The sequence below is a fragment of the Cyprinus carpio genome, chromosome A8, assembly GCF_018340385.1.
Source record: "Cyprinus carpio isolate SPL01 chromosome A8, ASM1834038v1, whole genome shotgun sequence".
NCBI lineage: Eukaryota > Metazoa > Chordata > Actinopteri > Cypriniformes > Cyprinidae > Cyprinus > Cyprinus carpio.
In genome coordinates this window covers 18972466-18995328 of record NC_056579.1, presented here as the reverse complement: position 1 = coordinate 18995328, position 22863 = coordinate 18972466, and the positions used below count along the sequence as shown (strand labels likewise).

Sequence of the window (22863 nt, the reverse complement as noted above, 5' to 3'; positions counted from 1 at the left end):
AATTGTACTATTAAACTTAAGCCACATGCACTTTTTAGTCGACAGTTCTGCATGCTTTATTAGGCATTTAAGCACAATGTACAGTCATTAAATTATATCCTTTTGTGTTCCATGGAAGACAGAAGATCATACATGTTTTGGAATGACGAGAGTAGAAATAAATGACACAACTTTTGTTTTAGCCTGTCAATATCTGGTCAGCTATCTGAAAACAAATTCTACTTTTACTATCAACGATAAATTTATTTATTCAAGCATTTGCAATGATGCAATTGTTTTCTTTGCAAATATTGTTTGCTAGATGGCATCATATCTCCACGGTCTGAAAAGTGCAGTTGATACTCTACAGCTATAACTGCTCAAACATATTAGATATAGGCTACTTTACATAAGCAAATGGACTAGATTCAAAGTTGCTTTAACTGGGAGTCTATTGGCATTATCACTGTTTTCTAGTTATAGCTGTCTAGTAACTTGAAACCTTCAATTGCATGAAAGGAAATCCCATTAACATCCTCTGAATTAAAGCTACCAGTGATATCACAGAAGTTTGAGCAACCATATAGCAATGCACTAAAATCTGTTTTACTTTAATACTGGTTTGGAAGTTGGCCGTAGCTTAATTTAGCCCTTCACTGCAGCATGATGTAGAAATGCAATCTGGAATCTGCTGCCTAATGACAAACCTGTAGTGCTGATTTATTCTGGGAATACTGCTGTAACATCTGCTCATAAAATTGTCGTCTTGCATCTCACATCTTCCATTTCCCCATTCCTCCCACTCCTCCTACCCACTCTCTCTCACACACATGTAGGAGTGAGGGAGGTTGGGTTGCTTAGTGACAGTTGCCATGAGACCACCGTGGGAGGTGAGGCAGTCATTAGAAAGAGTGTTGCTATAGATACAGAGCACTAATACAGTAACCGTGGGTGTTGCTGGATAAGTTGCAGGTTGTAAGATTGTAGGACTTTGAATGTTACAATAGATATATAATACATACTACTTATATATATATTTATAGGTATCTATCTAAACCAGCTTTCCATTGCATAACATCTTTATAGTGGAAAAAGGTTCTTGAAAAAAATGGTTCTTTTAAGAACTGTTCACTGAAAGGCTCTGGGGAACCAAAAATGGCTCTTCTATTGCATCACTCTGAAAATCCCCTTTAGGAAACTTTATTTTTAAAAGTGTATTCAAATATACCGACAGCCTTCAAAACAAGAAGTGCATGAAGTATATGTGGAATATAGCATTCATCAATATTTAAATATAGCTAAAACGTATCAATTTTAGTAAAAAAAAAAGAAAAACATTTAACCTTTCTTGTCAAACCATTTTTTGTATAACTGTAGAAAGAGAAAAACTTGGATTAGAAATGACAAAAAATAATTAATAATAATAATAATTATTATTATTATTAATCTGGTGGTGTGGCTAGCAGTGTTGCCAGATCACACTAGAACAACAAGCATCTTATCCGTACAAACTACATCTAAAAATAAAATCCCTCAAAAATAATTCAAATATTATATGACTGTCCTTATAAATAAATTAATATATTTCTGGCTTTTGGTGTAGGAGAGGGACTGGGAAAGGCTATAAGAGGACTAATGGTATTATGTCTTGAACAGTAGGTGGGCCAAGCACTAACCCAGATATGTGTCTGTTGTGGAAATAAGCCCAAAAAACACATCCCACTACTGGCCATATTTAGAAACAACTTCAAGAAAGAAGAAGCCCAAAGTGGCTTATATTTAGAGGACATGGCAACACTGGTAGTTAGGCAAGTTTGTTGTTTTAAGCCTATTACATTTACTAAATCACCCACATCCACAGTATAAGGTGGAATAGGTTATTCATTTTTAAAACCAGTGAAATGTCAGAACATCATAAGAGGTTTATCTTTATTCTTGCTTTCAGTTAAGGAGTAAGCAGTTCGGCCCTGTCAGGTGCTTGTTAAACAGACAGGAATGTTGCAGTAACTTGCTGAGCAGGTTGCATCAGAAACATAATATGTCCAATTAAACTTTTATAAGAACTAAATGCTCAGCATATTTTATTCTGCAAATAAATTCACAGGCACCAGAGCCGGTTTATATTCAGCAGCCCCAAGAGGAACTTGAACACTTAAGACAAACTTAAAAAAGGACAAACTAAGTGACATTTATGTAAAGAAAGACAGCATAAATAGACCTTTCAAAACAAACATTTAAAGGGACAGTTCACCCAAAAATGAAAATTCTGTCATCATTTACTCACCCTCAAGTTGTTCCAAACCTGAGTTTCCTTTTTCTGTTGAACACAAAAGATATTTGGAAGAATGTGTGTAACCAAACAGTCGACTGTAGCCATTGACTGTTCATAGTATGGAAAGAAAAATACTATTAAAGTCAGTGGTTACCAGCAACGTTTTGCTTACCAACATTCTTCAAAATATCTTCTTTTGTGTTCAACAGAAGAAGGAAAGTCATACAGGTTTGGAACAACCATGCAGTTGAGTAAATCATGACAGAATTTTTGATTTTGGGTGAACTATCCCTTTAACAAAAAATCTAACTATAAAACAAATATGTTGATCAATTTGAATACGTTTTCGGGCACTTTTTGACTGTGAAATTATAAGAGAAAAGGTCTAAAATAATTTATTTGTGGATGCCATTTAGTTTGAAAAAACTTTTTAGGCCATTTTTTAGTCGTGTAAAAAAAAATAGCACTAATACAAACTGCTATATATATATAACATTGTGTAGAAGCTTCCGGAAGCTTTCTCCAAATACTGTCATATTAATTCAGCGGCAGGTCAGCTCACCAGAAACATGAAAGGCATCCCTTCTAATAATGAGCTCTAATTGCTGTGTAATATGGGTGAGACTGTGGGCTGTGATCTGCATTCATTGTCTTCAATCACCTTGATGTAATTAGTCTTTAATTATATTTTAATGGGTGGGAAGACACCTTTTAACAGTGCTTTATTTCAGCACTCTGAGCAAGCGTCAATAACAAGCTTAACATCAGAAATATTTCACTAATGTGCTATGTTGACAGCTATGATTGAAAGACGGACATGCCACACATTTGCCCTGCATACAAAATTTAGAAGAAACGTTTGTGTTTTTTATATTATTTTTACACCATTGGTACCAGGTGAAAACTGTGATTTGTCTCATTGGCCCTTGGCTCATTGGTCTCACAGAGCTCTTCTTTAGCAGACACAGATGGTTAATTGTGTCACTAAAACTAACATGATTCACCAAAAGCATCTGTAATAAAGATTAACTTCAAAAAGTTAAACTCCTCTTTTACCCCTTGATGCAAAGTGGGAGTGCAAAAACAAAGCCAAGAAACGCTCATTAGATGCTTATAGGGTTTAAAAAATAAATGAACAAGGGCCCATTTCAGTCCATTAAGCATGACATGGCCTGAAGAGAGTGCTGTAGTGGTTTCAGGACAAGTGTCTGAATGTCCTCAAGAGGCCCAATCAAAGACAGAAAAGTTCCAGAAAGACCTTCCTAACAGTCTTACAAGGAATAATGGGAGAAACTGACCAAATACTGAGCTGGCTGACACTTCCTCATGTCAACCAAAGAAGGTTCTAGAAAGTATTGAATAAAAGGTTGTACATCCATATGTTTCTTTTTCTTCTCTTTTAAAAAAAAAATGCTTAAAATGTTGTAACCTTTTCAGTCTGTGGTGATATGATAAAATAAATAAGCAAAGCAAAGATTGTGGAAAAAACTGAAAGTGTCTTAATAATTTCTGGTAGTTGTGTAGCTTCATAGTGTCAAAGGGGGTGTGATGAAATAATTATTAAAGAAAATCAGCATGATATTAAGGCAAACACCAGGAAACAGCTGTCACGACCAGCTTAAAAAGAGGATCAAATTTAGCCCTTTTAACGTCACCGATTTCAGATTCTCGAGCCAGTATGTAATCAGTGCTATACAGGCATGCTAATCCATGTTGTCCACAGAGATGAAAAGCTGTTTGATACACCACACACAAACACAGCAGAGTGGGTAAACGCAGTGAAGTGTTTCAGCTGCCGTTCCAATATTTTCATTACTGTCTGACTGACTGACTCCCGACAGAATATTTTCTTTTTCCTTTTTTAAATGATGCACAGGCCGGCTACAGATGGAGCATTTCAAGGCTAAAAGTTAATTGCCACATATACATTACATACATGTGACGTGAAATGATTATCCTTATAGTTCCTTGTCCCACAAAGCAACAAAAATAGAACCAACTATGAATTAAGGACATACACACATAATAAAATGTAATATAATAACCTGTCAAGAAATGAGATGTGACCAGAATATAGAAGTGCAAATAAAATATAACAGAGATTCTTATGCAAAATATACAAAAATACAAAGACAAAATAACTGAATATAAAAACGGCTCTCAATATATCTGGAGTCTAAGGGTATTTTTGATAAAAATAAAATTCAAAATCTAAAACATAATAAAAATTCATATTTTTTATTCATTAATCAATAATTTATAACAAAAAAAAAAAAAATAACAGATATTTTAAAAAATATTTTGAAAATTTCAAATCATTTAATTTAATTATTTTTTTGGACCCTACTGACCTTCATGGACAAAACATGGACAAAAACAACAATGCTGTTGCACAATATATGTCAAAATATTCTTTAAAATGTCTTCCTTTGCATTCCACAGATTAAAGAAAGTCAAACAGGTTTGGAACAACATAAAGGAGAGTAAATGATGAGATTTTTTTTTGTGTGTGTGAACTTTCTGTTTAAGAAAGATATTTATTTAGATAAAACACATCACTTTCCTCATAAATCCTCTTGACATGATTAAATAAAATACTATATACGCATCTAAACACAACCACCATAAGTTTCCCTGTACGAGCTGAGCCGGCAAGCAATCCCACAATCCATTTGACCAGAGCTACACCCGAGGGTCTGTGTATTAATAAAGCGCTTACCTCTTCTCTTTTCCAGCATACACTCTATCCTGTCAGACAGGTCCCATACTGGTGATTATTCCTCATCCATCCTCAAAGCTCATAAACACTATTTTCCTCCCTCTCCTTATATTCCCCCCCTGCACACACACAGCTCAGGGTCTCAAAGGAGCTCCTGCCATCTCTTCATGACACACAGCCAAACACAAAAGACACTTTCACTTGTTTTTCTCTGCTCTACCTAAAACATGTTCAGCTGATCTGTAGCTGCTGGCAATAATGAGCATACAGTCAGTAAATGCATTCAAATCACTTGCATTATATGGCAGGAAATAATGGTCCTAAAAATAAAAAGACCAAAGTGCAAATATGACCACATCATTTCCTCCTCTTTGACACAATAACGACATTCACAAACAAAAACATAGAAAAGCAGACACCCGAGTTTCACACTTAAACTCTATATATTTGCCTAGAGCAGGAACAACTACAGTAACTTGAACTTCAGACATAAAACTTGTTCTGCCTTTACTAATATGTCTAATACTTCTTTATAACTTTTACACTGATATCAATAATCCACAAACTCTTTTGTGCGATGGACACTGAGGACAATATTGTATATGACAATCATAACAACACTTACCGTGTTGCTGCAGAGACAGTCAGCCATTCACACTGATCCTATGTGACACAACCGCACCTTCATACAAACACACATACTGCAGAGTTGAATGACTACATTTCTGACAGTCTTTTGACAGCTCAAGCGCAGGGAAAAAACTGTGTGTATAAATATAGCTGCCTGATGGACGTATGGTGATTAATTCTGCAATATTAACACCTACAGAACTGAGGAAAGAGTGGGGGGCAAATGCTAGAAAGAGGCGAGGAATGGTTTCATTTCATACGTGCATTCCTGAACAGCATCCGTGCAGTCAAAAAGGGGGTGGGGCAAAGTTCATGTGCTTCAGGAACAAAGCTGGTGAAAGATTCAGATAAACACAGAGTTTTCAATCATCACGTTTATTCATATCTACAGCATGTGCGAGTTTCATTTCAATGATAGCGCCTTGTTCTCATTTTGTAAATACAAGTTCTAGTTGCTATGTGAGAATCTCATTTGATAGTGTGCTGCTGTTCCTTTAAATATATATATATATATATATATATATATATGTATATATATATATATATATATATATATATATATATATATATATGCATATCATTAAATATGTATGTCATTAAAATGTCAACTGGATGTACTATTGTACATCAGTCATTCTCAGGAAATACTGCCATTGTGTCACTATGACTTCAGTCACATTAACCAAATTTACGGTAAGGTCTATTGTCTATTTTCAATAGTGTAGCAAAGTATGAAGCACAGCTCGCACAGAAGTCACCTTCAAAACAAGCAGCTTTCTGCTGGCCAAAGGAACACATTTAGGTTATAAAAAATGTTGTAACAATGATTTGAAATGTCCAGGTTTTTTTTTTTTTTTTTTTTTTTTTTTTTTTTTGTGATTATTATGTAATTTAAAGATTAGAAAAAAATTTCTGACAACATTCTGCTAATTTTATTTTTGTCCAAAATGTAACGTTATTTGAATATTTATTTTTAATATTTTAAGAATGTTTTCTCTTAACATTATGAGAACACTATATAAATCATATACTAATGAAGTCATAAGAATGTTCCATAAACATTACTTTAAAAATGTTTTGTCCTAATATACATAACTATTAGTGTATATAAATGTTAGTGAAAGTTGTGAGAATGTTTCCTGTTAGCTGGGTTGAACACTTTTATAAAATCTACAAGTGAAAATCTTTCGTCCTCATATAAAATTCATGTGGATACCTTTGACCAATGACTGGATTTTGCCTACAAAAATTTGCCAAATGGCAAATTTTACCAACAATGGTAAATGTGACAGCAGATTTATAATACTATTGATAAAAATTTTATGTGTAATGCAAAAAATAATAATAATAAAAATAATAATAATTAAATAAATAAATAAATAAATAAATAAATAAATAAATAAATAAATAAATAAAATAAATAAATAAATTTATTTGAACATCAGCTCATAAAATTGTTCAGTTGTGCCATTTTCTGATCACCACTTCTGCTATATATATATATATATATATATTTTTTTTTTCAAGCTAAAATGGCAGCATGTCCTGATAATGACTGACTTTATTCATAGTGGCACATTCAGCTCTAATATATGCCTCCTACAAGAGAAAACAACAAGAGTAAACATTAATTATGAACAATAGGTTGACACAGTGAACACAAATTCAGCAAACACAGTGACATTTGGGATACTATTCATTTACAAAAAAAAAAGGTTCTCAATTAACAGTGTCTGAAATGTGGATTAAATTATATTAAAATGTCATCATAGAAAGGAAAGATTAAAGATTATTATATCACAGTATAGTCAGCAGATAGTATAGACGTTTTATAATGCTAAGCAAATTTAAAGACATCTCACATGGCTGCAAAGTCACTGTATCTTTGTTCAGTGTTCATTTAAACATAAAGCAGCTTTTATTTTAGAGAAACATTACTGACTATACCTGATATTTCTGTACAGAGAAATATAGAAGTACACTAATAATAGAGGCTAACAGACACGCAAAGTACTGTTCTCCTATTTATGCATCAGTGTCATTGTCCCCAACTGAAAACACCATTCATTTATTGATTGATTTGATTATGAAGTTTTCAAATGACTTAACAAACATATATAACAGCAGTTAATCGAGACTAGACAAGCTATTCAACATGCAATTACAAAAATTGTGCCAAAAGAATCAAAGAGTCCTGTTATTACAGAGTGCAACCAACTAATGTCAATCAAGCCGTTCCACTCATGCTGATTGGCTGCAGGTTAGCGAGAGGAGGGGCTACTGCACCCGGAGGCGGTGCAACAGAACTGATGGACAGAATCAGTCTCGCCCTCCTCCTTCTCCTCCTCCTCACTAACGATGAGGGACAAGAGGGTCAGAGAGTTGAAAGAGAGAGATACAGCGACAGAAAGTCAGAAAAAGAGGGATGAAAACACATAAAGAACTTGAAAAAAACAGATACAAAATTATTGAGTTTAATTTGATCTACCTGAAATGAACTTAGAGAAAGTACTACACCATTGATATGTTAGATTCACAGTGCTCAGACAGACTGCTTTGCTCAAATGTGTCCACTAGATGGCAAACTCAACACATTCCACTAGTTGCTAAATCACCACAAAACTTTTAGCCTGATTGGAAAATGTATAGTTTGTCTGTATAAACATCCAGTTCCTTGCTACTGTTTAGCTAAACTGTATAAACATTACAGTGACTGTAAGCGCCATTTTTAATTTGATGCAAATGAAAAGGTTATGAGGGGCCTTTTTTTTCTTTAAGGTTTTTTTTTTTATTTTTTTTTTTTTTTACATATTTTTAATGCTTCATTTTCATTAAAGATGAAGTGTGTAATTCATGTAGCATCACCAAACAGGTTTCCAAACAAATAGCTCCACCCCTAACTCACATCACTGGTTGAGCTGCTGTGGTGCTGACCCGATTCCTGAGTAATTCTTGATTACTCTCAAGGTTTTATACCTTTAAGTTTTTTTTTTTATTATTTTTTTTTTAGAAAAGTCAACAAAAATGGCTTATTTGTATGCATTTTAGGATCAAGGACATTTTTAAATTTCTCATTTTCATTTAGTTTAAAAAAAAAAAAAAAACTAGATAGACATATAAAAAAATCCAATTAAAATTAAAAAATAAAATAAAAAAACACCACTCCCTGGCCATGAATTACATGAATTATGAGAACAGAGATTCTGGGATCTTCTACACCCCCCTTCTTTGGTTTGCCTCAAGTACTGAAAATAATATTGTGAGAGACTAATTAAAAATGCACTCAATTACAGTATTAAGCTTACAGACAAATACTACTGATGCTCAGAATAAAGGCAATCTGTAATAAAAAAGGAAAACACACTATGTGACTGTTTTTAATAATTTGTATAAATTAAATGTATTTTACATTGAACTAATTGGTTAACTACTTCATTTTGTTATCCAAATGCAGTGTACTGTATGTACACCTTGAACACAATACATTTGACTGTTTTAAGCAACATCAGTGCATGGCTGGAAGCAGCTGTACAGTTTTTCATAGCAGCTAACATCTTAAAAATACACTTGAAATCACTTTCATGAAAATCTTCGTCAGAACGACTTTATGAGCACTTTACACAAAAAGTCTTCTCGTTTCATGAATGAGGCCAACTGAGCAGACTGTAGCTCAATCCATCACATCGTTTTTCATTCGCATCGAATTAAATGGCTCAAACCTCTGAGTGAATCACACTCAGAATGATACTAAATTGAATTAAAGAGTGAAACATGACGATATTAGAGTGAAGGAAATCGGAAAGTGAGAGAGTCTGTCAGAGTCTAAAGTAATGAGGTTGCTTTTATTTTGGGAGGCATTCCGCCAGCAGACGTGTGCACAAGGCTTTAAATGGCACAGTTGAGGAAAAGAGGATAGAGAGCGACAGATCAAGTTCACACGCTCTATGTCTGTCTCTTCTTTTACTCTCTCTCTCTCTCAATCATGGCTGTTCTGTGAGGCTTAAACTGAGCCAGCCATGTTTGATCCTGCGTACACACAGAGTTAGTGAGACGCTGGAGGAAGAGTGAGAGCGAGTGAGGGACACTGGTGGACAAGGACAGAGAAATAAATGAAGAATTGATGGGGGATGAGATGAAAGTTGTAGCAACTGTATGTGGCAGGCATCCGTCAAACCGTAAGACATTAATTGGTACCTCTCACTTCCTCAAGCGTCTGTCTGACGAGCCTCATCTAGCATCTTCTCTGACAGTGCTAAGTGATCACTTCCTCCTCCACAGTCCCTGAAGTGTCCTTCTCTCAACACTTCACAGTGAGGGCAAGAGGAAGGACACGGCAACAACAAAATGTGGCACACCAGGTGAGGGCAGCAGGTCAAAGGTCAGAAGGTGAGGGGCAGTGTGGAGTGCACAGACATGCACAGACGTGTAGGAGAAGTGTTGGTGAATCAACAGATTGCAAGACAGTGGAAAGCATTACACCATGTCCTAACATCCTTAGGCAGGATGTTTTAAAGCAACAAGTGATAAATCCCATCTCTTCCATATTAACCCTTACTGATTCCATATATACACTACCATTTAAAAATCTGGAGTTGGTAATGATTTTTGTTTGTACTCAACATGGACTTTTGAGCAATGCAATTTCAGAAAAAGGGTACAAAGTTGTCACTGGAGTGGTACCTTAAGGTACAAAAGCTAAACGTTACATCTTTGTACCTTATTTACCCCTAAATGGAACATATAAGTGTCTTATAATACATATTAGTACCTTTTGAAAGGGTACCACCCTTTTTTCTGAGAGTATGGAATATGTTCAGACCGGCTGTGATTTCTGTGAGGACAGAAAAATACTTGATAATGGACACGTTGCATCACACGCAGTGCAAAGTAGTGTTCACAATGACAGCATTTTGCAGCAAAACGTTTATATTTTAATGAGAGCTGGTGATTTTTTTTTTTTTTTCACTTTTATTTATAGGACATTGTGCAGACAGGAAAGTAGTGGTAAGAGAGGAGTGGGGTCAGGACATGAACCAGGTCAGACTCAAAACTGGGCCCTTGAGAGCCAACAGCTCACATAAGTTCAGTGTAGTTTAACTTGCAAATGAGCGGTGATGAAGTCACCAATGGGAGGTGGATCACCTTCTGCACTCCCACTGGTAGTTTCTGCATTGCGTAGCTGCTCATTTGCATAAAGTTAAGCTCTACTTTGTCTCATTAACAACAGATGCTGCTGCTCACGTTGCTGGAAATGACTCATTTAGGATGAATGATTTCAGGTCGTTTCACTGCAAATGGCTGTAATTGTGAACAGTTCTTCAGGGTTATGTGGGAATCTCAAGAGGGGAAATGGGCTGAAGTGGCATTAAGGAATGCTGTGGGTACAGAAACTAAGGGAATTAAGGAATTTTGGATCTGTCGGCCCTCTGCTGGCCCTTACCTGGCCCGCTCTGAGCACCTGCTGGAGGCCGGCTCGGGTCTGCCCAGCCTGGAAGGGCAGCAGAACTGATGGTGACTGCGGCTTTTAGCAGGCTGATGGGAAGTGAAGGTGGAAGCTGAGGAGAGATGAGTGATTGTGGAGCAGCTGGAGGATGAGTGTAGTCTGACACCTCTGAGAGAGACAGAGAAAGACACAGAAAGGGATGGAAGGACGAGTGGAGAGCAAATAAAGGGACAGAGATGGACAGAGAAAGAAGCAGATAAGCAGACAATAGCAGAAACATACAAACAAGCAAAAGCAGTTCATACAATACAGGAAAAGTTAGAGAGACACTGTAATGAGATGTTAAAAGTGTTAATAAGTAATGTGAGATCAACTTAAAAATGAGTGTTAGCAGCAATTACAGTTACACACACTTAAAAAAAAAAGAAGATCATTTGGACCAAATTGGAAGAGAGAGTTTTTAGTTTTTTTTCCCAATATTTATGGTTTAGTTCGAACTTTAAATTTTGATTTAATATTTATCAAAAATACTTATTTTCCCAAAGACGAAAACATTTATTCAAAGTAAAAAGATCATTTATTATAAAAAATGTAATTATTTAAAATTATAAATAAAGACAGAATTCTCCTCTAAAAAATACAATAATTTTTTAATTAATTTTATTTAATTCATAAAAAAAAAGTAATAAAATAAACAAATAAAATAAAATAAAATAATTCTGCAGTCAATAAATAGTGCCCATATGCGTTCTGTACATTAACAAACTGGAGTAAAAGTCAAATGTTATTAAAAACAAACTTCTTTTAATTTCTTTTATTTTTTTTTTACATATGGGGAGTGTTGTTTGCGTTTAGCAGACACTATGGCAGCGGTTCTCAATTCCAGTCCTAGCTCCCCCCAACTCTGTATATATTGCACTTCTCTCTTTGTTAACACACCTGATTCAGATAATCAGCTCGTTAGAAGTGAGCTCAGTGCATGAACTGTGTTCCCATTGACATGGTCCCTGCACAGTGTTCATTGTTCCCTACTCCCTGAGCAGGGGAATCTGTTGAAGTTTACTTTACTTCCGAACATTCATTCATGGATTTGCACTGCGCAACGTCTTCACACACGGTGTGACAACATACACTTCAGTAAATATATACAATTTAAATTCACGTCTTGCACAATTCAATGCACCTTTTTTTTGTGATCAACTTTTTATTAATCTTTTACATATAACAAATAACTTCATAACATCCATTCAGGACAGAATGCAAAAACAACAACAACAAACATATAATCAATTTACATTTCAATGAGAGAGAAGGAAGGGTTTAATGCACTTTGAATGGAACATAAACGTTCGCTTCGAACTGGAATCATGGCGGAATATCCTGTGATGTCCACTTTGCAGGGCACTTACGTTTGAATAGAACAATTGTCTGAAGCCATAAGAGAGACATACAAAATGTGCAGAGCAGGGGGGCGCGAGGACTGGAATTGAGAACCGCTGCACTATGGGTTTCATTTAGACTAAACTGGACTTTATATAAATAACACAAAGATGCCAATGCTCTTGCAGTCTGCCATTATTCATTATTTCAGCCCAATATGTGTCTGATAACCTATCATTTGCTAACAATAAAAAGATTTAACTGCTTTTAAACTATTGATGTGTCTTTAAGTAAATGTTAAAATGTGGAAAATACAAAAATAGACAAAATGAGCATGAATATACAGTATGGACCAATAATTTAATAAATCAGTAATAGTATCCAAAAACTGATATGGTAATATTGTGCATCCCTAGCATGATATAATTTTGTCAGGTTTCCTTTTAAAAATATTTTAAAATAAAGAATTTTTTTTAAAGAAATTACTGAGTGCATTTTGAATGTGAATATTAGTCTGGATGTAAGAAAGCTATTCAAATGTCATACTTTGCAATAATGTTGTAATGCTGTAATATAAAAAGCAGCACTGTTTGATGTGTGAATGAGAAGAAGAGCGAGAGAAAGATGGAGAGAGAGAGCTCAGAAGACTTCTACCACCCCGGTGGCTTACATAAACCAACACAGTGACTGAAATCTTCACACTGTGTAAGTCTGCTCATTATGCGTATGGTATTTCCCCCCCTTGATGTTTTTGTTCTGTCCTTTTCATACTGTATGCACTCATGATATTTGCTATTCAGCTGACATTCAAAGGCACCCCACATGCAGTAAGCGCTTCTGTCTGTTGCCACAGCAAATGGCCACTCGTAAGTTAAGTTTGGGAAGTCTCATACTGCAGCATCTCCAAGAAGAATGGAGAACCAGTGAAGTGGTCTTCACTGAAACACTACATGCTCTTCTATAAAGCATCTGTGCTGCATGAGTCACTCCATCTGTAGCACATTAGCATGTAGTTCTAAAGCCACAGCAGTCAAATATGCTGATCCAAACCCTTTAATTTTACCATGGCAACAACATCATGTGATACAAATGTATTTTTTCAAGGGTGTAAAATACACAGCGTCTGCCTCAATTTTAGTAAAACCAATCGGGTAAATATGTTTGTGTTGTGTATTTAATTGGACAAATAAATCCATGTAAACAATGTTATAATTTACTAGTTGCACTATAAAAAATATTTGTAAAAATAGGGCACAATGTACTTAGGTTCCTGGTTCTATGAAGCCCCTCCCTCAGAAACACGCAATGGGCTCAGACCTAGTGCACGTTGTCCGGAAATGTGACACCCCCTTGTTATTACGGGTAGTTGCATGTGCTCCATCATGAGGTAAATACGCCTATGAATGAATGAAAAGCTAATGAAATCCACCTGAAATGTTATATAACATATACCATAATGTTTCAGTTTTTATGGGCGCAGGAACAAAAAGTGATTCATTATAAACCTTAACAGTTTGGTTCATGAATATTAATTAGGAAACGTAACATTCGCTTAACCCTTTGCAGTTAAGTGACTGCTTACTTAGACTTAGACTTACTTAATATTGTAACTAATAACTAACTATAATAACTTGATATTGTACAATATATATGCAAATCATGTGGATTGTCGCTACAGATCATTATAGACATGGGATTAAACAGCATCTTACCTCTCTAAATGTTTTGTGACAGAGACTGAATTAAAGGCAGAGAGAGAGACAGTCAGTCCCTGAGCGAGAGCTCCCAGTGGGAAGATTACGCAACACAGACAGTAAGAGCTTTTTAACAGAGCCACATTTATTACCCCCACGCCACAGCCTGCACCTATCTGCTAAACACGAGTAATAGCCTTACCTGAGGGCCTCGCTTTCCATTTCACACACACATTTATGTGCCAAGTCATTGCTTTTCCAAAGCTAAAAGATAAGGCTTGATTTCCATCTCATTCCTGTCACACTTAACTGTAATTAAAGAAAGACTCAATCCTCTTTGCAGCAGAGTTCTCTATTTATATTCTCCACTTCCCTCACACCTCCGTTTATCTTTTCCATCCCACAATCTTTCTAGTGCTTTACCACCTGCTTTTACTTTGCCACGCTGTAGGCTCAGGAAATTGGTCTTGTAGTGAGAGAGAAAAAAAGAGAGAGACTGTCTCAAAACCTAGTGAGCCGACTAGCTAGACAGCATTTGCATCACTAAAACATCCGAGTATTCAATTTGAACTCAAAATCTATTAAGCTGTTGACCTAGAAACGATTTTTAGACATTTTATGAGTTTGAACTCAAAACCTAGTCAGCTGCCAACCAAAAGATAACATTTGGGCATCATAAGCACATTTGAGCACTCGATTTTAATGTGTGAACTCAAAATCTGGTCAGCTGCCTATACATATACTGTACATATATATATATATATATATATATATATATATATATATATATATATATATATATATATATTCATCCTAGATGCATTTGAACATTTCATTTGAACTTATTAGTGCTTATTAGAGAGTTGTCTGAATGTTTGATTTGAATATTTAAACTGAAAACCTACTGAGAAGCCTATAGCTCACATTTTTTGGATTATAAAGGAATATTTAAATGTATGAATCAACCATTTAACTCAAAACCAAATAGGCTGCCTAGACTGCATTTTAGGCATCATAAGCACAATTGAACATTTGAATGTAATACCTAAAACTCAAAACCTAGTGAGCTTCCAACTTAGCATTTTTTGGCATTGTGGGCATATTACAATATTCAAAAATGAACATTCAAATTCAAATCCTAGTTAGCTGCCTAACTAAACAGGATTTTTGGGTACTAACGGAGTTTGTTTGAAAGAAGCATTCAAACTCAAAACTGAATGAACTGCCTGCGTAGACTGCATGTTAGGCATGATGAACACAATTATACATTTGATTATATCTGAAACTCTGAGTTGCTTACTTAGCATTTTTTGGAATCATATTAAGAATGTTAAAACATTTAAACTCAAAACCTAGTGAGTCAACCTAGACAGCATTATTTTCAGTACTTTACGGCCGTTTAAATGCATTTGAACTCAAATCCAAGTTAGCTTCCTATCTAGATGCCATTTTATGCATCACAAGCATGATTATACATTTAACTGGAAATCCGAAATTCAAAACCCATTGAGTTTCCTACTTAGCATTGTTGGCCATTGTAGACGTGCTAAACTGTTCAAATTGAACATTCAAACTCAAAACTTAGTGAGCTGCCTAACTAAACAGGATTTTAGGTATTAATTAAATGTCTAATTGTCTAAATCAAGCATTTGAACTCAAAAACACTAGCATGTTTAAATGTTCAATTTGGACATCTGTACTCAAAACCTAGTGAGCTGCCAAAGAAAACAGCATTTTTGGGTATTATAAAACCAATTAAATCTAACATTTGAACTCAAACCCTAGTGAGCTGTCTACAGAGACAGAATTTTGAGGCATTTTTCAGGTGCATACTGTACTGTTCAGAAAATCAAACTCAAAATCTATTGACACAGCGATTTTTGGGCATTGTAGATATTTCATGATTAAAAACCTTCCAAAAACAAAAAGACTTTTTCAAATGCTGAAACTGAATATTCAAACTCAAAGGACTGCCAACCAAGACAGGATTTTTTTAATTAAACGAACTGAACCAAACCAAAAATGCTGTCTAGGCAGGCAGCACACTAGGTTTTGAGACGCAGCCAGAGAGTGAGTGAGGAGAGAGGGAGGCATCCAGGGATGAGCAGCAGGGTAACTGGAGAAACACCTACACAGCGAATGGTAGATCCAGCATTTGAGGAGGCCATGGGATGGAAGTTTGGAAGCTCACGGGAAGACACAGAGGTGGCTGAAGGACAGAACTAGGGCTTCACACAGAGGAGGAGAGGAGAGTGGGAAGAGAAAGACAGAGAATACAATGAAAAAGTGTGCAAAAGGCTCACTATGTGGGTGGCTGAGGGCAGGGAAAGAGAGGGAAGAGGATATATTTCTCCTGACTCGTAAAATGATAGATGTTTAAAGATCAGCGTCAACGTGTGGGAGCATCTGTGCTTATTAGAGAGCAAAATGAGAGCGAGAGAAGGAGAACAAAAATAACAAATGTGAAAAACAACAGTGGAACAAGAGAAAAGAAGAAAAAGAGAAATGTTTTTGAGGATGAGTGTCACTGCAGTTGAAAGCATACGGTCCTCTCATCTCATATACACAACAATAACATATACAAACAGCACATCCAAGATTTATTTCTAACATTATTTTCTATTCCCCATACACCAATATCAGCTTAGAAAAAAATATTGAGTGTCCCTTTAAATACAATATTGTTAGAGCTGGTTCAATACAATCTGAAAGCAAGTTGTGCATTAATATTTCAAGATAATATAAAGAGCTGCTGAAATACTCCCACATAGATGACCCCTCCAATCAGTTTGGTAAAGTTTATGTAATGTGTTTTTACAGTAAAAGCTCTTCTAGGTTCTGTAATAAATGCATAATTTGAGCAGATGTATTAAAGGGTGTGTGCCCGCTCCAGCTGACTCAATCCTTCTTTCAAACAGAAAAATACATTCCTGAAAGGTCCTTGTTGTTATCAGCTAAGCTGTGCTGTAACAACGCTCCAGATTTTGTTGAACTCGCATCACGGGTAACAGAAATGCATTGGCAAGACAGATAAGAAAACTTCTTCAGATAACAAAACTCTTTTTATCCGAACAAAGCTGCCAGTTTGACAAAATGATGTGCTGATCTTTATCAGAATTCCTTTAGACTGACACACTGACAGAGGAACAAACAACAACTCTAAAGAACACAACAATAACCAGCTAGAAAAAGGAAAAGCCACCAAAACAAATTTTACATTACACCATAGGTCAGTGTTTTGGATTTGTACAGAATGCTGCTTGCAGTGGTGCACTGATTCAGACTGAATATATGCACACAATATATATATATATATATATAAATATATATATATATATCTTTATATATATAAAAAATATCTTTATATAATAAATAAGGTAACACACCACTAATTATGGCTCTGAATGTGAGGCTTCTGGCTGTGGCAGACTGTAAATGGTACAGCACTGCACTGGCATTGCTTCGGCCCCCGGTTACCAGGACACACTCCTGCTGCCTGGCAACCCAGCGGCTGTGTGTGTGTGTGCGTGTGTGTGGGTGTAGCATGAGGAGTGCCAAGAGATGAATTCCAGTATTCAGAGATGAAGGATTATTACATTCTGACCGCCAGCACCTGCAACCCTTTTTCGTTTTGCAGTGTTTTTAGGAGTTCCACTTAAGCTCTGCAGTAATAACTAGTGGCGCTCTGTTACTGGTTCAGCAGTGGGTGAATCTGGAGGGTTGTGCTCATATAATGAGCTATAAACATTACTAACCACTTAGCAGACAAAAAAATAACACAAGATGTCGTGTAAAATGAAAATTACTAATTTAACCAAATAATTAAGCACACAGAGCCTTTCTAGGGCAACATACACAAACTCCTACGACTTAAATAAAGGAAATTCTCAGTTCTAAGGCAGTTTGGAGTTAGAAAATGCTGCATTTTGCTATCTGAAATGATGTATGCAAAATAATTTTAAAAAGACATTAATGCATCAGAGAGCATATTCTGAGAGTGGTTTGAAATGTGATGGGGGTTCAGTATTAAAAAAAAAAAAGGTTGAGAACCACTTGTGTAGAGGCTAAAGTTCATGCCTGTTAATTGGAAGGCTGCTGCTTTGCTCCTTGTAAGGAAGCCATGAGCTTTCATCATTATGCCCTTGACCCCAGGTTGCTCCAGCTGGATTGTGCCTGTAACAAGCTTCTTTGAATAAAAGAGTCTGCTAAATCGCTATATATCAAAATCGTTGGTGGATGGTAACGCGTGGCTGCATTAAAAAGGTGTAATTAAGACCTGAAGAAATGACTGCTAATATTAATTATAAGATGACTTCCAGGAAAATTTGATATAAGCTACATTTATTAGATAAATAAAGGATTAGATGTGGGGGAAAAAATGACACATACAGCGTGGTCCTTTCATGTGAGTTTGTACGATGTGATTCCTAAAAAAATTATGATTTATATATATATATATATATATATATATATATATATATATATATAAAAAGTAAGCATGAAGCTTCACCCCATAAACCTATCCTTCAGTGGGGAATAAGATACATACAAATGGGATCACAAGACTTCACATGAATTAGCCACAAAATCACCAAATCTTAAAATAGTTATGATCTGCCGTGAGACTGTGTTGGAATTTCACAGAAGAAAGGCAGTCATGCGGTTTTGGAACAACATGCTGGGAAATAAAAATTGACAAAACGAACAAAAGAATAAAAACACAGTACTGTCACAAACAAGTTAAACTAATTCACAGGAAGTAAAAAATTAGCTGGTAACATCAAAAGTCTCATTTGATGCAGAAAGCTATGGGTAATCATGTCTTGTCAAAAACAAATGCTGTGTCACTTATTAGAAAAAAAAAAATCCACACATTTTCCCCAACAAGTCTTTTCCCCAAATCTACTGTTCTCTATATTACAGTATATAGCTCTCTCTCTCTCTCTCTTCTTCCTCCCACCCATGTTTCTTTCACTGTTGTGTGTCGCCCACCGAGTTGCTCTGAGCTCATACGGTTCCCTCGGCAACAGATCTCCTCCACTCAAGAGCCATGTTTATTAAAGAGACCAGAGAGAGTGCTAGTTATGGCTTTTCACACATTACATATTCAATACCTCCTGAGGCTGGGGCACGTCATCAATCCAAACACACAGAATCCACTCGCTGTCACTTATGAGCTATCATTATCCCGATGTAAAATACCAGCGAGTTTTCATATGAGACCGATGAATCAACTTCAAGAAATCAAATAAGAGTGCTGCATTTAATATTCAATAGCTCTGAAAGAGGGGTTTCCCCAAATCACAGCAGAACTGCTATAAAGGAGTGTTAAGTGTGTAGTTAAATATTATTCAAATGAAGAGGGAATGCATTTTTTCCCAAAGTGCTTCTCCAACTCCTACTGGACATGTGTAATTAAATCTAACATGCAATCCTCCCTGATTAGACCAGCTACAAGAGATACTACAACATAAGAGATCATAGTCTGTTATCTTCAGCATGACTGTCAATAATAAACAGAGCACACATACTGCAATTAGCAGCTTCCGGATACTATCATTGATGTATTATGAGGTGTTTGGTACACTAAACCCTAAAGAGACAAGATATATGATAGTCAAGATAGTCAATTATTCAAGATACCCATGATGGAGCATAGGGCTGGTTTGAACCTTATAAAATGAGCCATGATCACGTCATTGCTCTTGAGTAAAACATTTAACCACAGATCACCCAGGGGAGGGGAAGATTAGTTAAAGTTGTAATGAAACGAAAAGGTCAGTTTATAATTGTTAGTGTGTTGTTAGCTTAACACGTTGTCACATTGTGCTACTTGTGCCTTTTTTTGCCACTGTAGATAGGACTTTTCATTCATGTCAAATTTAATACTTAATACATACATGAACTCGAATGAAATGAGACCTACTGGAATGAAAGTAGCAGCTACTGAAAATGAAAAATGGGATCGAGTAATTTCCCTACATGCAGAATGGAACAATCAATCAAATGGCATATAACAAAAAATAAATAACAAATGTACAGATTACAGAATGAGAAGACTATGTCACTATCATGCATTACTGCAATGCAGATCTACAGTCTAGAGCATCTAGAAAAGAGATTACAGCAGTTCAGGGAAAAAAATTTCAGTGTGAAAGCATGTCACATTTATTAGGTTAGAGGTTGACATTTGATTGTATGAAAATTATAGAGCTTTTGGCTCTATAGCATTGGATGGGAATGGCTTTTTTCTCTCTCTATGTGACTGTACGTAAAACTTTTTTTTTTTACTCATTTACTCACCCTTATATCATTCTAAATACAAATGATTTTCCTTTCAGTGTCGCAAAGGGTTAATTGCTTCAATAAAACTGCTGCTTTTGTATCTTTAAAAGAGCAGTCCATAATTAGAATAAAGCTAGATTTATTTAGTAAACATAAGGTTAGGATAACCGCTTCAGTATTAACTATTCGAATCCATCTCCATGAACATGTATTAATAACTAGTTCAAGAGGTGATGTAACACATAGACATAGAAAGAGAAAGATTACTTAGATGCTTCGTACAAAAGTGTGTAATTTAGGGAAGATAATGTGTGCATTATGGGAATTATTGGTTGCTGCTAGAAGGCATATTTCATCATTACTGTTAGCTGTGAACACCCACCTGTTACTGGGATACAGATTAGCTTTTAGAGAGGTAGCTCTTAGTCATTAGTCCACTCTATTACCAGTTTTGTTTAGTGTTTTTGAAACTTTCAAAAAGGTCCTTGCACTTTAAACCAGCTGTAATCAGAAACTGAGGTAATTACTGGCATCAAGCAGTATTTACATGCGGGAGAAATAAGCATATTAAAGTCAATATAAAAATGCCATTCACAAGCTCAGTAATGTGACATATTCCATGTGCACTGATGAACTGTACACGATAAAACCAGGAATGTGCATTCAAAAATGTAAACAAGGTCTAATCCCACCTCAAAAAACAAAAATTAACTACAAATAATATACAAAACATTAAAACTTCCAAAAAAAAAAAACTGAAAATCCCCATTTCACACTACATACAAAAACATCAATCACTACATCCAAAAATATCAATTTAATTATCAAATAAATCCAAAAAAAACAATATAAAATTTTTTCACAGGAGGCCATATTAAATTTGATTTAAGTTTTTTTTTTATAGGCCCTTAATTGCAATAAATTCTGAATTGTATTTCACATATATTGCAAGACAATATTACTTAATTGCAATAAATTCTGAATTGTATTTCACATATATGTTCCAAATCTCAAAGTAAATATTTTGATTCTTGTGCATTGTTGACAGAAAGCAAGACGACAAAAAATTTTAGGTGGTTCAGATTAAAAAAAAAAATCCTAGCTCATCCAAAACTTTAATTTTACCTGCAAATGCTGATATTTCCTTCATAAAATGCAAATCTAGTTTAAATGTGGCTTTAACATAATACTTGTGCTTCTTTCAACAAACTCTAACTAGAAACTGAGGCACTTTAGCTTAAGCGGTTTTGACTTTACTGTTCAAAACCAATATTTTCACAAGAGATAAATAGTAATATTGTTCTTGATTGCTTAAGAAACCTTTTATTAAGTGATCTAAATTTCTATTTCCAGTGTATTTTAAGGAATATGAGGATTAAACAGGTTTAATATTCCTCAGGGAACTTTCAAAAATGTTTTAGTCACTATTGGTAGACAGCGCTTCAAAGCGGAGCATGTTTTTTGGTGTACAGGAACATCTGGATTTGGAGCACTCCCTATTTTGCAAGTCATTCTGTAAAGCAAAGTTGTCATCACTGGTTACACAAGAACTGTTTAAAAGATGTGAATGAGTAATCCATCTCTGAGCGAGGTGAAGAGGATGCTCTCACACACACATGCACAAACACACACATACACACTTGCTCTGAGAAGCGTCTGTGGGTAGGAGGCAGGGGCGGAAGGGTGGCTCGAACCCTATGAACAGCCTGCGGGAATCTTCAGTTTCCACAGCAACGATATTATTCATACAACGATCTGCTTTTCATGTGTGAAAAAAAAATGCTTTTATGGAATTAGAATAGTCTAAATTGAAAACTGCTTTGTTTTGAGAGCAACCTTGTGCATGGAAAAAAACACACACAAGTGCTTCTGGACACAGACTCTGGCTTGACTTGTGAACTCTGATGTTCTGACATGGCTCAGTGGTTATACAGAAAATGGAATTGATTTTTAAACTTTCTAACCAAGATATATGTGATTACAACTCAATAAAACAAACAAAAATGCGGTATCATTAACATTAAAAATATGAAGTGCTTGTGAGTCTGTACATATTGGTTCCGGATGCAAGGGTGGTTTCTCCCTGACGGTGAATCACTGAATCACATATCATACATGCTTATAATTGTCAACAGCAGGTTTTTCTCCAGATGGAAAAGTGGTGCATCTAAAACAACATAAAGCCGCATGGAAAGATAAATTTCACAATACTTTGATATGAATCAAATGATCAGTTTGAGCAACAGTTGATGAACAGCTTCTTGTTGATTCTCTTGCAAAGCAGTACAGTATAAAGCTTTTAGAGTCAGCTACTTTGTCCAAACAGCTAAATTGTTACCGCTCATGTGAATGAACACTAATTATAATAATCTAGTAATGTAGTTTTTTCTCTGTAAAAAAAATTGTATGGCACTATTCGTTTCTCTTTAAGTATGCTTTCCCTTGGGATAAAAATAAGAAT

General features: G+C 35.4%; 1 protein-coding gene across 1 annotated transcript in view; it reads right to left on the bottom strand.

The window, feature by feature from the left end:
* LOC122145942 (IQ motif and SEC7 domain-containing protein 1-like) overlaps positions 1-22863 on the bottom strand; it is a 56132-nt gene that overhangs the window by 14832 nt on the left and 18437 nt on the right. The window contains 1 exon segment of the mRNA XM_042762627.1: positions 11041-11211. Coding sequence (XP_042618561.1) covers positions 11041-11211 — 171 coding nt within the window.